At 45.6% G+C, this 15,162-nt stretch overlaps 1 protein-coding gene across 1 annotated transcript in view; it reads left to right on the plus strand.

Annotated features, from left to right (window-relative positions):
- dennd4b (DENN/MADD domain containing 4B) overlaps positions 1 to 15,162 on the plus strand; it is a 34,166-nt gene that overhangs the window by 15,969 nt on the left and 3,035 nt on the right. The window contains exons 5-28 of the mRNA XM_080857587.1: positions 1,161 to 1,330; positions 1,761 to 2,002; positions 2,356 to 2,422; positions 3,136 to 3,194; positions 3,466 to 3,610; positions 4,364 to 4,539; positions 5,177 to 5,277; positions 5,639 to 5,854; positions 6,160 to 6,305; positions 6,542 to 6,675; positions 6,892 to 7,006; positions 7,523 to 7,729; positions 7,833 to 7,961; positions 8,208 to 8,352; positions 8,535 to 8,681; positions 8,844 to 9,066; positions 9,830 to 10,112; positions 10,457 to 10,561; positions 11,016 to 11,191; positions 12,055 to 12,217; positions 12,541 to 12,783; positions 13,914 to 14,013; positions 14,282 to 14,450; positions 14,772 to 14,830. Of these exons, the coding sequence (XP_080713713.1) occupies positions 1,161 to 1,330; positions 1,761 to 2,002; positions 2,356 to 2,422; positions 3,136 to 3,194; positions 3,466 to 3,610; positions 4,364 to 4,539; positions 5,177 to 5,277; positions 5,639 to 5,854; positions 6,160 to 6,305; positions 6,542 to 6,675; positions 6,892 to 7,006; positions 7,523 to 7,729; positions 7,833 to 7,961; positions 8,208 to 8,352; positions 8,535 to 8,681; positions 8,844 to 9,066; positions 9,830 to 10,112; positions 10,457 to 10,561; positions 11,016 to 11,191; positions 12,055 to 12,217; positions 12,541 to 12,783; positions 13,914 to 14,013; positions 14,282 to 14,450; positions 14,772 to 14,830 (3,720 nt within the window). The remainder of the gene's footprint in view (positions 1 to 1,160; positions 1,331 to 1,760; positions 2,003 to 2,355; positions 2,423 to 3,135; positions 3,195 to 3,465; positions 3,611 to 4,363; positions 4,540 to 5,176; positions 5,278 to 5,638; positions 5,855 to 6,159; positions 6,306 to 6,541; positions 6,676 to 6,891; positions 7,007 to 7,522; positions 7,730 to 7,832; positions 7,962 to 8,207; positions 8,353 to 8,534; positions 8,682 to 8,843; positions 9,067 to 9,829; positions 10,113 to 10,456; positions 10,562 to 11,015; positions 11,192 to 12,054; positions 12,218 to 12,540; positions 12,784 to 13,913; positions 14,014 to 14,281; positions 14,451 to 14,771; positions 14,831 to 15,162) is intronic.

A 15,162-nucleotide genomic window follows, 5' to 3' on the forward strand; every position in this document is an offset into this window, starting at 1 on the left:
GAACGCATCCTTAAAAGTGAAATGCTACCACACTCGGGAGTGTGAACGATGTGTTTTTGTTTTTTCTTAAATGGTCACAAAGGTTGCAGTAAATAAACATGGGCCAGTAGATCAGAGTTTTAAAGTTAAAGACTTCAGTGTGAAATAGGGGTGGGAATCTCTTGGCACCTCACGATTCGATTCCGATTCAGAGGTCAACGATTCGATTTTAAATCAATTATCGATTATCAATTTTAAATCGATTTTGTAATTTCAATTTTTTATTTTTTTTAACACATCCATTTTATGTTGAAATGCAAGCTGCATCGATTATTGCATTGCTCATAGAAAGCTAAAATTGTGACAAGAAAAAGCTTTCTCCCTTATAAAGCAAATAGAGAAGGTAATTTATCTGTTGATTTTCTTTAATTATCAAACACAAAGTAGGAAGTGATTTTAGACTCTGAGTTGCAAACTCAAATGATTCAATAGTCGAAATGCATCGATAATCGTTTTGTCGGTTTCGAATTGATAATCAATAATCAATTGATAATTGCATTTCAACATAAAATGGATGTGTAAAATAAACGATTATCAATTCTAAACCGATAAAACGATTATCAATCCATTTCGACTTTTAAAACATTCGAGTTTGCTACTCAGAGTCTTTGCTACACTTCCTACTTTGTGTTTGATAATTAAAGAAAATCAACAGATGAATTACCTTCTCTATTTTTTATTAGAGAAAAAGCTTTTCCTTGTCACAATTTTGACTTTCTATGAACAATCCAATAATCGATGCAGCTTGCATTTCAACATAAAATGGATGTGTAAAAAAAAATCGATTATGAACTTTTCTGAATCGAGAGAGAATCGTTTTAGAGAGAATCGAGAAAAATCGAATAATCTATTTTTTCCCCCACCCCTAGTGTGAAATGGGATTGATATCAAAGATCCTTTGAGGAAACCTGAAAGAATACAACACAACCATGCAACCAGCCGTCAAAATAGCACAATTTCTTTACATCTGACAAACCATTGCAGCTCATGCCGTTCAACTGACAGACACATGATTGTTTTGGATGAGAGCTGAAGACGCTGGATGACTCCAGATGTATCCGGTTATTAATGTCCACACAATGATGATGCACACACAAACACTCGTTCTCTGTTTGCTGCAGGTCTAATTAGCCGATACCCAGAGGAGGACCTGGAATCCTTCCCTCTGCCAGACTCTGTGCCGGTGTTTTGTCTGCCTATGGGCGTCACGGTGGAGAGTTGGCCCCTCAACACCAAGTACCAGCTTCCTGTCTTCTCCACATTTGTCCTCACCAGTGCCTCTGGAGACAAGGTGTGTGTGCCTGCTAAAAACATCTGTGCAGCTTTTGCCACTGTTCATGCTACGTATTATCAGTGGTGTTGTTTTGTTGGATTAAGTGTTTGTGTTACATTAGATTGATGCTTTCAATTGTAGTTAAATCAGAGGGATCACTCACTAGCTCTTGCTATTATCAGAGGTCCGTTAAGTGTCTATAGGTCATTTGAGATTTGAGATTAAAATGCCTTACAAAGCAGAAATGTTAAAACATAAAGTAAAATGTTAATGCATCTACCCCCCTTCTGACATTTAACATTTCCAGTTGTCCTCTGTGTCCAGTAGACCACTGTGTTTCTGATGGTGATAATCTCAATAGATTGGGAAGTTATTGACATAATGAATCACTAATAATGTGTCTCAAGAGCCAGTTCATTTCCATCCACTGACCTTCTGTCTCTCCCAGGTGTACGGCGCCGCCATCCAGTTCTACGAGGCGTACCCGCGGGAGGCGCTGTCGGAGCGGCAACGCGTGCGCCTGGGCCTGGTGAGCGTGGTGGACCGGCGGCCCATCACCAGCCGCTCGGTGCAGGTGAAGAAGAGCGTCTGCGTGCTCTCCCACTGGCCCTTCTTCACCGTCTTCCAGAAGTTTCTCACCTTTGTCTACCGCTACTCCATCTCTGGTCCGCACGTGCTGCCCCTGGAAAAGTGAGCTCCCCAGAAAAGGGATTGAGGATAAACAGAGATGGGATGATGTTCACTGCAGTCGATGAAGTGTGTCACAAGAACATAATTTGGGAGGAATTAAGGGGGGTACTATACTCCAAGCAAAAATGTTGGGAATTTCATGAATGTTTCTTGTTATGTTCCCTTTTATAAGACATGGAAGTTTTTTTGATCTAATGAAAACCTAATGATGCATTCTATGGTATTGCGAATTCTCTTTGCTAGAATATATATAAAGTTCTCCTCAGATTATTCTGGTATGACCTATATTCCAGCATGGCTCATGCTGTGAGATGTATAATTTATTGCTCTGCGTTTGTCGTGTTCTGCCCTAGGCACATCTCTAGCTTCATGCACAACGTGCCCTTCCCCTCCCCCCAGCGCCCACGCATCCTCGTGCAGGTGAGACCCGCGCCACCAGCCCATGCCACACACTCACGCCACACACCAACACAGAACCTCACCCCATACTCTCATCACAACCACCTGTGCTGTTGCACTGCGCAGAACCCATGCTTAATTTAGCATCCCTGCAGTCATTCGGCTCATTCACACTCAGCATGTTGAAGGCCAGCGAAACAGCTCATTGTCCATTGCTGGTGCTTAGGGTTATGTCAGGAGAGATGTTATGTCAGCTTTAGCAGAATTGTTTGTGTATCGAAAGGAATATGCAAGTTTGTTGCTCTGCTGTCCGTGTCTCTTATGAGTGACTTCACTTCCTCCACAGGGTGGTATCACTGCTTAGAGCCTTTGCTGAGAGGTCTGTGTAATGAAAAAAAAAGTCTGTGACGCAATCATTAGTGGACAGAAATATCATTCCCTTTCTTTAATTGCTAATACTGCTTTTGAATTTCAGACTATATTGATAAACTGAATGACCATATGGGGCTAGCTTGGCTGTATCACAGGTCAAATTCAGAGAACTTCAGTTATTTAAATTGTCTTGTGATTCAACCTGGGGTTTGATTTGGTGACTAGTCTGTTGGAAATCAAAGCATGACATTGATCAAATGTTAATCTGCATGTGATCATTCTTACCATTCTAAAACACAAAACCGTCCATTTTTGCAGTACATCCTTTCCACAGTACATTGACTGGGTTTCTTTTTTTTCAGCTGTCCCCTTATGACAACCTTCTACTGTGCCAACCAGTCTCATCTCCCCTCCCTCTCAGGTGAGAAACCCTCTGTCACACTCGCACACACCTCATTCAAAGCTAACTCGTACACTTGTTCCTTTCACTTCTCTTTGGAAGTCCTGAGGTGATCAGGGAAATCCTCATATGATGGCTGTCCACACATCCTCTTACTGTTGCTTATTGTGTTTGTCTTTTTTAAGGCATTACCTGTGCGCCTCTGGTATAAAACATTATTTTTTCACACACACACACACACACCCACACACCCTGCCTTGCGTGCACTATAACCTCTTCTGTGTGGTGGCAGCGGTGCCAGTTTCCTGAAGCTGCTGCAGAACCTGGGCCCTGAGAACGCCTGCATGCTGCTGCTGGCCGCGCTGACCGAACAGAAGCTGCTGCTGCACTCTCTGCGGCCCGACGTGCTCACCTCCGTCTGCGAGGCCCTGGTGTCCGTAAGTCCCAGCTCTCTGCCCCACGTCTCTGAAATGAGGCTCAAGCCTGTCTTGAAATAGTTCATCCATAATCCAAACTTAGGTTGGATGGATCTTTTGCTAACGTGATTGAGTCTTTAAACATAGAGTAGCGATGTTAAGTGATAATAATTTGGGGTATTCCATCTTGAAAGCACACTATAAAAAAACAATATTTTAGCCATTTTAGTGCCTAACTGCTCCACTCCATTTTAGTGCCTAACTGCTCCACTCCATTATAGTGCCTAACTGCTCCACTCCATTATAAAGCTACAGGTACTACTTACTCAGAAGTTGTAGACTGACTCCCTGTGTCCACAGGTTGGGATTTTTGGGTGGCAGAAAAACCTAATAATATCTTGTCCTACATCAGTAATGTGATCTCCTGGGCTATATTTTAAAGAACATGACACACTTTTTCATTTGTTTCCTAATCTAAGCAAGAGACTGTTCAACTTCAGAACTTTAGACTTCCCTAACCCTAAACCTTCTGTTTCTCCTCTTCCACTCCCCCATGTCTGCCCTCCTTCATCTTCCTTGACCTTCACTCCTCTCACTCCTTTCATATTCACTCTGGTGTTTCCTACCTTTCATTCCACACATTCCTTTTATCTCCTTTCTCCCCCACATGTCCCTCGCTCTCTCCCTTTCTCTCTCCACTCGTTCATCCCTCCTGGGGAGGCCCCCACCTCGCTCTGACAATCTCTCTTTCTCTCTCTTTGTCCTCCTCCACAGATGACTTTTCCTCTCCGCTGGCAGTGCCCCTACATCCCGTTGTGCCCGCTGGCTCTGGCCGGCATGCTCAACGCCCCCATGCCCTTCATTGTTGGCATGCATTCCAGCTATTTTGACCTCAATGACCCCCCCTCTGATGTGGTGTGTGTGGACCTGGACACCAACACCATATTCCAGTGAGTCCCCCCCCTCTCTCTCAGAGCCATTGACTGCCTCACAGCCCCAGGTCAGGTAGCCAGCTGTGATAGCAGCCATGTGTTTCCTATTTAGGGTGAGCTGTTCCTCAAGTACAGTGAGCTGCTTTCCTATCAGAGGGAGTTAAATCAGTTTAAGGGAATTAATCCTCAATCTTCAGCATCCTCAGATGAGGTTGCATTAGCCTTTTATTTTTATCTAGAAACGATAGTGACTTATGTAGTTGGCTGATTGGACTATATAGGTAGCCTCGGGGGGGGGGGGGGGGGGTGATCTACTACAACTGTTAAGGAGAAAAAGGCTCTCAAAAGCCCAAGAGTTCACTTTTGGATACATGAACGTGCTTCTGTGTCACATATGGACTGAACCAGGTGTGATGTTAATGACTGGTTACACCTGTTTGACTGACAACAATAATAGGGAACTTGCAGGATCTGAGCTTTACATTTCTGACTTCTGTGCTTCCCTGCATGCTGTATCTACCCCACTGTAAAAACGCATCGACACAGAGATCTGACAGTACAGCCTTGACTCCCTGTCTGGGCCTGAAACCCAGCTCTGATTAGATGGGTTGATCTCGTCAGTCCAGGTGAAATATGCTTCTTTTTCCACCTTCAGATTGGAGGATAAGAAGCCATTGTCATGGAGATCACTTCCCAGGAAACATGGCAAGATCTTACTGAACTCACTCTCCAACTTGAACAAGACCTTAGAGAAGAGTGAGTGTTACCTGTTTGGAAATATGACTCCTTTGTACCTTTCATTTGTAAGTGAATAAGGGTGCTGTTCAACTTTCTGGTACTTCTGATAGATCTCTGTGGAAAAAGGAGTAGATTATTTTCACTGGTAGGCTTCACCCTGCCGTATTATCTATATTATTTAGACCTTACTGTGGCAAGTAGGAAACCAAATTTGCCATACAAATGCAATACTGAACCTAAATTATGGCTACCATAGCTGCCCATTTCACCATGGTAGAATATTCTCAGGATGAAATCGTGCCCCGAAAGACTTGGATATGGAAGTCAAATCACAGAATTTGAACGTCCCAGTTGACTGACCCCTGGTTGTGTTGTGCAGTCTGCACGCCGGGCCAGGAGGAGGCCACGCTGGAGTTCCTGCTGACGGACTACGACCTGATCTACGGGCGGCAGAAGCAGCTGGAGCTGGAGATCCAGGAGGCCTTCCTGCGCTTCATGAGCTGTCTGCTCAAGGGCTACCGTACCTACCTACTGCCTATCACCCAGGCCCCGTCAGACCGCACTACCGACTGCAGCTCCCTCTTCAACCTGCAGGGTGAGAGAGAGACAGAGTGTGTGTGTGTGTGTGTGTGTAAACTGCTAACTGTGGTTACTGAAGTGTGTGTCTGTGTATGAGGAGTTTAAGGTTTTAGTTTTTTTGACTGGACCACAGACTTGTTGATGGCCTTGTGAATGCAATGGGGATATGAAAAGGATGTCTTGGTGTTCGTGACAGTATGTATATGAAATATATTAAAAGATTTTCATGCACATGTGCATTTGTCCGTAAATGTACCTGTTTGGCTCATGAGTGTAGGTATGGAGTCTCACTGCTTATCCTTATGGTTTAATTCTGTGTAGGGTTTCTTAAGTCTCGAGACCGTACCCAGCAGAAGTTCTACAACCAGCTGACCAAAACCCAGATGTTCGCCCAGTTCATAGAGGAGTGCTCATTTGTCAGTGACCGCCACGTCAGTCTGGAGTTCTTCGATGAATGTGTACAAAAGGTCAGAGCCATGATTCATCTTTTTGGTTTATTTCATCTTTTTCGTTTTTTCAAGCCTGTAGTTTTATATATGATGCGTGGTATGGTTTTGCAGCATGTGGAGTGTGTTCAAGATTATTCAATTTCGCATTTCTCTCTCATTAATCTGCCCTTTCCTCGGGGTGTTCCACTTCGCTGCTCTTTCTCCATGACTGACTGCCCATCTCGCTCTTTCCCCCCACACCAACCCCCCCACAGGTGGATGTGGAGAAGCCGGAGGAGGTACATCTGGTGGACCTGGATGAAACCCACAGTGGGGAGCACACCGTCTTCATCATGCCGCCAGAGGAGCCTCAGGAGGCAGACGGTTCCGAGTGCCCGGCCCAGTACAGGTATCATACTGCTCTCATAGCTGTGACCTTGTTCCCATTCAGATTAAATAAAATGTGGAATTGAAATCAGACATGTTTTTTTATCTCCGTTTTAAACTGTCACTACTACTACTTGTTGAGTAACCTTTGCTATATGCTTTAAATTCTGCAAATGATAAATCAGTCAAATGAACCTAAGCACTGTGCTTCACCTCTTTTCCTTAACTCTTTGAGCAGCTACGAGACGTTCCCCATCCTGCAGCTCGAGCTGTTTGACCGGCCACAGGACCAGCTGCGCGTCCCAACCAAAGGAAGTGCACCCAGCAGCCCCGCGCCACGCCGCACCAAACAGGTGTGGGGACAGTACTCACTTCTCTCTCTCTCTCTCTCTCTGCTTTACTCTCAGTTCTTGTAGCCCTATTTGAGTCACCATCCCACTCTGTCTCTCACCTCTTTGGTGTGAAGAGTATTGGTGCTTTTCATATTCCTTTTAAGTAGTTGTGACTCATATGGACTCCTTCCCAGACAAGAAGTAAACTGACGCCATTAACATTCAAATGGTCAGCCAGACAAGGGATGATATCTCCTAATCATCCCTTCTCCGCTCTCTTCATTGTAGCAAGTTGTGTGTGTGCTTGAGATAACAGATTTCAGGTGCAATAAATTAAATGTCATACTTTTTCAAAATGCAGAACTATCATTCATTTCATGAATCTTGTTATGTCTGTTACAATTGTTGTGTCACACATACAGGGTTTGTTTCTTCTATCCAACAAGCCCCCCAAATGTTTCCCTGAAGTTCCCAAGAGTGAGCGTCTAGTTAGTTTTTTCTTGCTGGATATTGATGCCTTCTCTCCGTGTGCTGCAGGAGATAAAGCTGGCCCAGAAGCGGGCGCAGAAGTACGCCTCGGTGCCCGACATGTGGTCCAAGTGCCTGCTGGGCCACTGCTACGGCCTCTGGTTCATCTACCTGCCCACCTTTGTGCGGGCAGAGAGCACCAAAGTGCCAGCCCTGCACATCGCCTACGAGGTGCTCAAACACATGGAGACTCGCAAGGTGGTGCTTCCTGATGAGGTGAGACAGAACACAAGATTCCTGCACTATTTGACCCTCTATTGTCTTCACACCTTTTAATAAGTTCTCTTTAAGCAACCAGCTTTTGGGATGTTTGTTCCAGGTGTGTTATCGGATCCTGATGCAGCTGTGTGGACAGTACGGCCAGCCTGTGCTTGCAGTGCGGGTGCTTTTAGAGATGAAGAAGGCCGGCATAACACCCAACACCATCACCTATGGCTACTACAACAAGGTGAGAAGTAACTGAGCTTTGGGGGATGTTTTCATATCATAAGTTGTTATCTCTCTGCAAAAAGGCAAGCTGAAAGCCCTTGATACCTTTAACTTCCTGTAATACTGCTTCCTCTAATAACATATGGCAGAAGATAAGAAAAGGCAGACATAGTTATGTATAGGCATATTATGTTTTTATGCTTAGAATGGAAAAGTTAAGGTCCTCTCAGCCATGTTTTGTTGAAACTTTAACGTCTCATTTCAGGCTGTGTTGGAGAGCAAGTGGCCCTCTACCAATCAGGGTGGCCGTCTACGCTGGGCAAAGTTGCGCAATGTGCTAATGGCTGTAGCTCAGTTCAGACAGCCAATCAAACATCGGCAAAAGAGTGACTCTATAAGCTCCAGATCAGGTGGGAAACAATCTAAAGCTATACAACATAAATCTGTCAAGGAATAAACTCATAAACACTTATTTTTGATGTCTTATTATAATGTTCATGTTAGTAAACCTGGCAAAGTGATGACCTTGTCTGCTAAGCTAACAGCAAATTAATTGAAAGTTTTAAAATTGTAGTCTTCTTTTTGTCCTCAGATGTCATCCTCTCCAAGCCCCGCCCGCATTCTGCTTTGGTTCGCCAGTCCAGCTGGAGTGGCTTGAGTGAAAGCTCCAGCCACGAATCGCTGAATAGCTTGCTCCCCAAGAGCAACAGCCTTAGCAGCATGCGCTCCTCCACTGACCGTGAGTAGCACAGGCCACCGCTGACGCCCACACCACAGGCTCATGTTACGCATGCCCAACCTAGTCAACTGAGCTGTACTGATACATACTAAATACACAATTGCATGCGTTTATAAGAGCTCCTTCTGTTTGATCTGACTGTAACCTGTCCGCTCCTGGCAGATGACAAGCCGCCCAGGAAAGCGTTGCTCCGGAACACTGGTGCGGATAACCCTGCTGCCCGCAAACCCCCTGTCGGCCCCCAGGAGGCTCCCCCAGGGCTGCCCCCGTCTGGGGTCCTGGTGAAGCGCAGTCAGGTGTGCCTGTCCACCTTCTACAAGGACTGCGCCGAGACGCCCGACGCGGACCCAGACTGCAAGTGCCAGCCAGGGGAGAGGGAGAGTAGGTGAGTGGAAGGGACTAGAAGGCCTGGAGGGAGTTATAGCAGTGCTACTCCCTTTTCTCCAAACAACACTGACATGGATTAAAGTTTTCCGTCGCTATGACGGATTTCCGTCTGGCTTTTGGGGGCCTCGGCGTCCCCCAGACCCCCCGCCCAATGAACTTCAATGATGATGACTAAAAACAATAATAGCCTAATAATAATAATTACAATTAATTGGCTTTAAAGGCTTACAATTAAAGAATCAAAGAAAGAAAGACGAACCGACGTTTATATGACTATATTTACAAAAACGTAGGCAATGCAATTGAGCGAACTGATCAGATAGCCATTTATCCTTCTTCTCTCTCGTTTTGTATTCTGTGCAATGAAAATCAAGAAGCAAGTTGTTACTGTCAGTGCATTATGAGCCTATATCTAGGCCTATTTGTTGGAATGTGTGAACCAACGCAAATCAGGTAACTGCAACTTTCATGCAGTCTTTAACGAACATTTACGCAACATGTGTGTTGGCCAAAATAAAATTGCAAATGTTTTCAGTCAGATGATTTTTGTTTGCTTTAATCCCTGCACTGATTTTCATCATCGTTTATATCAATAAGGAACTTCTTTTGAGGTAAAATGATGTGCAATGAATAAAAAGGATTAAAAACACTACTACAACTACTAGATCCTACATATTCATACTACTGAATCCAAACATACACAAAAGTTTAAATAAAATATGGATTCACTTTGAATATTGAATATCCATTTGCCCTCTCAGGTCCACTGATGCGAGAGAGAGCTTGAGTAGAAAGACGCTGGATGAGAACTACAACCACGTTTCAACCCCGAGAAGCGGCCTGGCGGGGAAGCTGCAGCAGCTGCTGACACCGACGCGGCACCGGGCGTTTGTGCGCCGTGCGGCCAGTGTAGACGAGCGGCGCCCGGGGGGGAGTAACTCTGGGCCCGGACACAGGGCGGCAGAGCGCAGGCAGGCCCGTAAAGCCCAGGTCACAGAGACCCTCCTCAAGGCCAAGGAGCGGCTGGTCAACGCAACCTCTGAGGTAGTGTGTGTGCGTGTGTGTTTGTGTCTGTGTCTGTTCATTTTATTGATGATGACTGACTGGTTGGTTTGTTTTCTCTTACGTTTCTACTGTCTTGTGTGTCTGTTTCCTGTGTGTGTGTTTTCACTGAAGAATGATGTTCATTTCATTAATAACTAACTAAGCAATTTTAGTTTTGACTTTCTACTATCTGCGTGTCTATTGTCTTATCAGACGGTTCCTGTTTTGTCTTCACACACGTGCTGTCAGTTAGACTTAAATGTCGATTCCTACCATGTAAATATTTACTCTATTTTGCATGAAGGTGACAAGACATTTGATAGTCATTTCCCCTTCCCGAACAGAGCTCGCTATCAGTAGGAAGTGACATTGATCTGACGGAGCCTCCCGGTCTAAATTTCACACTGAGGAAATCCTGGGACCCCACGCCAGAAGGAGCTGGACTTGAGGTAACAGCATCAGAAGAGGAAGCTATTGATTGTACTGTGTTGTACGTTATCCAGCAGGCCAGCAGTGGACCAACAGTACTCCAGTGTTTCTGTGTGTCCCTAGAGTCAGTCTTTGATGCAGCTACGCATAGAGTCTTATTGTTTTATTATGGGCCCAATTGGGTTTTAGAGCAGGAAGACAACTTTGACACACACCCCCTCCCACCCCAACTGATAATGGTGAGCTGCTCTCTGCCTGGTGTTCTGGTGATAGCATCACGTAATACACACCATATATTTCCTAGGAGGCTCCACAGGTGCCCCAACTGTCTTAGGATACTAAACTACACCTGCTGTATTTTAACCAAGGGCAGGCGAGACACCTGCTGCTGTGTGTAGTTACTCTTTATGGTCTGCCCTCCTGCTGCTGTGTAGAGTTTACTCTTAAGGGTCTGCCCTCTATGCCCTCCTGCAGGTGTTGATGTCCAGTTGCTCTCTGTGCCGGAGCTGCAACTCTCTGATCTACGATGAGGAGATCATGGCTGGCTGGACGTCCGACGACTCCAACCTCAACTCCAGCTGTCCATTCTGCTCAGCCACCTTTGTTCCGCTGCTCAATGCAGAGATCTGCGACCTGGGTCCCGTCAGCAGGTAATCACTGACAACCTCAGAAACATACCCTCATTCAGGGGCAACCTTATTGTGAACTTTGCTCAGTCTCCAGTCATGAGTTATAAAACGAGTATAAAAGTCTAATAAATTTGCAAATACAAAAATGAACAATGTACTAGGTACTGTTTGCACTTTACAGGTTTTTGTGGTTCAGCTTTAATTCACTCTTAAAAGCAGAAATCTGAGCAATATCTTCACCCCTCTGGTATTATTTGCACCATAACAGTTACACCTTAAAGACAAACCTGTGGGGGTAAGACCGCTACAAGGCCTATACAGGGGTAAGACCGCTATGAGGCCTAAACGGGGGTAAGACCTCTACGAGGCCTATACAGGGCCAGTCAAATCTGTTTTTGTGGTCCAACTTCCTTCCGCTTCGTGCTGTCAGGCAGCCTCGTGACTCATTTAACCTGTGGAAGAAAAAGAACAAAGACAAGCAAAAGAGATCACATTAACAAACCCATTCTAACTTTCCATTTCCTCAGTAGAGTGAGGCATGGCCACATATGTGCCTGTGTTACAGACTTTCCTTCCTTTATCTGTGAGCTTCTTTTCTAATCCGTTTAACTCTTCACTGATAAGTCTTCTTGACTCTCTTACCACCTGCACAGGTCCAGCTTTTCTCTAGAAGAACAGGGCCTAGAGTGTTTGTGTCAACACAGGCACTACAAGGCCTACAGCCAAAAACAGACAGTTACTCACTAGAAACGCATACCAATTTAAAAATGTATTTTGAAATCATCTCAAATAATCATCTCATAAATGTAGGATTTCTTATACCTCATAACATCCTGCAAGAAGAGTGTTTATGTGTGTGTAATGAGGCAATGCTTCCACTCCAGCTCAGAGCGGAGCACGTTGAATGCAGAGGATGAGGTGGAGAGTGCCATGAGGCCCCCTGGTGGTCAGGAGAGCTCAGAGCGGCCTCTGCACAACGGCCTGAGCGACGACTCCAACTCCGAGACCAGCGGCTACTCAGAGAGTAGCAGCAGCAACAACACCAGCGTAAGTCTCATCCCAGAAGTAAACACTGCGACTGCGCATTTACAAAAAACATGGACTTAAACGATGATTAGCTGATTTTACTATACACAGGACGTCGCAAGGCAAGGTTTCCTCCTGATATAAAATGAACACAGCAGTTTTAAGTCATAAACAAACTCTGCACTCCTATTCCAGAGTCAAACCAGAAAAGGGTAGTACAGTATCACTAGATGGGGAAATGGATATAGATTAGTACATCTCATTGGAAGAGATTCAACTCTAAATGGGCATGTAGTAGCTGTTCTGCTAACCCCCACTATCTCCCATCATCCCACCCTCTGTAGGGCTCCTCATCTGTAAACGGGCCTCCTCTGGTGACGGTGGCCTACCTGAGCCCGCTTGTGCTGCGGAAGGAGCTGGAGAGCCTCCTGGAGAACGAGGGCGAGGCCGTGCTCTCGCAGCCCCAGCTGCTGGACAGCCACTCCATCATCTTCTGGAACCTGGTCTGGTACTTCCAGCGCCTGGGCCTCCCCAGCAACCTGCTGCGGCTCATCCGCTCCTCACAGCTCGCCACGCACCTCACACAGGTACAGAACACACACTCTCATCCGCTCCTCACAGCTCGCCACGCACCTCACACAGGTACAGAACACACACTCTCATCCGCTCCTCACACAGGTACAGAACACACACTCTCATCCGCTCCTCACAGCTCGCCGCGCACCTCACACAGGTACAGAACACACACTCTCATCCGCTCCTCACACAGGTACAGAACACACACTCTCATCCGCTCCTCACACAGGTACAGAACACACACTCTCATCCGCTCCTCACACAGGTACAGAACACACACTCTCATCCGCTCCTCACACAGGTACAGAACACACACTCTTATCTGCTCCTCACAGCGGCAGCACACCTCACACAAGTACAGTATGCACACTTGCATCCGCTCCTCAAAGCTTGCCGCGCACCTCTCACAGGTACAGAACACACACTCTCAGCGCTCAGGCATGGCTGAGTTTATAGAGACAGAGGGAAGGATGGATGGATGGATGGATACATTGACTGTGGATGTGTGGATGACTGAAGTGTATGAGTTGGGTTGGTGATTGAACGGTTAACAAATCACTAGTGCTGCAGATCACATGCTCACTGCAGCCAGTTTCACACCTCATGGATGAATGGATACAGCATGAGTGGATGAATGAACACGTATATGGATGAATGACTCTTATAGGCAACTAGTTTTAGTATCCCCTTCAATTTGTTCCCGCTGGCTGCCCAGGCTATGTGCTATGTAGTTCTGTGGTCCTGGATGGTGCACGTGCCAAAAATGTAAGAAAAGCTTTAATGCCATGACATTGTCATAAAACACACCAGTTATCATGCCATCAAGATTGTATCAGTGCTTGGAAAGTTTTTTGCAAGTCATCTAGGACCTAGATAGATTGATTCTAGGTATTTAACAAAATCTCCATACGGTTGCTTCAATGGATGGAATGAAGGAATGAACCGTCTGCAGCTAGAGAGCATGAGCAGATGAATGAATGAATGATGGATATGGTGTGAATGGGTGGGTGGTGTGTGAAGGATGATAGAGAAGTTGTTGGCTCAGACCTGAAAGGACACTCTGTTCCTTTCCCAATGGATGAATTGCTCTGATGTGCCGTGGGGTGAGGGCTAATGGACGTGGCAATTTTGGCTGTTGTAGACGATTGAGAACCCTGCGGTGCGAGTGAGGCTTCTCTGGGACACACTGACGCCTGACATTGACTTCTGGCCTCCGCTCTACGTCCTCTGGAGAATACACAGTAAGATTCCAGCTTCTACATCCTGATGTGTGGCAGTTATATTTGGTGTGGAATGCCTAGAAAGTAGTAAACAGCAGAGAATAAATGTTAACTGCATATGATTCAAATATTGTAGTAGAGTGATCACTGAAACAGAACCCACTGCTTCCTTTTTCTATTCTTTATTCTTAATATGCATGTCTCTGTCTTGCCCCTTTATCTATTTCCTTCCTCCCTCTCTCTCTCTCCCCCTCCCTCTCTCTCTTTCTCTCCCTCTCTCTCTCTCTAGGTGGTGTGCACATGCTGCGGTACCACAGCTGGCGGAGGCACAACCACCCCTTCACCCTGAGCTTCCTGGAGGAAGTGTTGCGCTGGGTAGGCATGAACGAGGTACACAAGGCGGTCACTCTCATCCTGGATACCATCGCCAAGCAACCGGGCAACCCCAAGATCCAGAGGTGAGCAGAGCACGTGATTAGAAACGATGTCCGATGACTCCCCCATTCTTTTCAGTGTCACGGCCAGAAGAGTTTCCACAGTGATGCCATATCAGTCTCACATCCTCACATAAACAGTGCTTATATAACTTCTTTTTTTTTTAAACACAGAAATGCTGATGTGCATTTGTAATTGTTTAATGAAACAAATAAAACAGAGTTCAAAAGTTCACAGATTTTGTGGCGAATGTTCAAAGCAGAAGTGGTGAAGTGACTGTGAAAGCACAGAGGTGGAGTGGAGTGTGGTGCCTGATGGGTCGTGTGTGTTTTTCCTACCTTTAGGAGTTTGTACAGAGAGATCCTGTTCCTGACCCTGGCTGCCATGGGAAAAGATCATGTCGGTGAGTAACCGTGCAGTGAATGTTGGAGAGAGATAACAGAGGGTCTGGCACGCGGACACATCAGATGGAACGTGTGCTAGCACGATTTAGCAGATAAAGTCCAGTTTAAAACGTTCATTACAAGTCAGATACACTACATTCATGCAAGTCATTCTGTATACAACTGGTCATTTTGTAGTGTTTTAGATATTGAAGCACAAATTCTGTTAGACTGGATTACTACAGTGGTTATCCTTAAATATGCATGTACAAACAAGGCCTTGGTGGTTGTACATTTTTGCAAATTAGAAATGTCCTCTGATTTTGCATTAGAGTACTTAAATGTAACACTT

This window comes from Sprattus sprattus, assembly GCF_963457725.1.
Source record: "Sprattus sprattus genome assembly, chromosome: 19".
Lineage (NCBI taxonomy): Eukaryota > Metazoa > Chordata > Actinopteri > Clupeiformes > Clupeidae > Sprattus > Sprattus sprattus.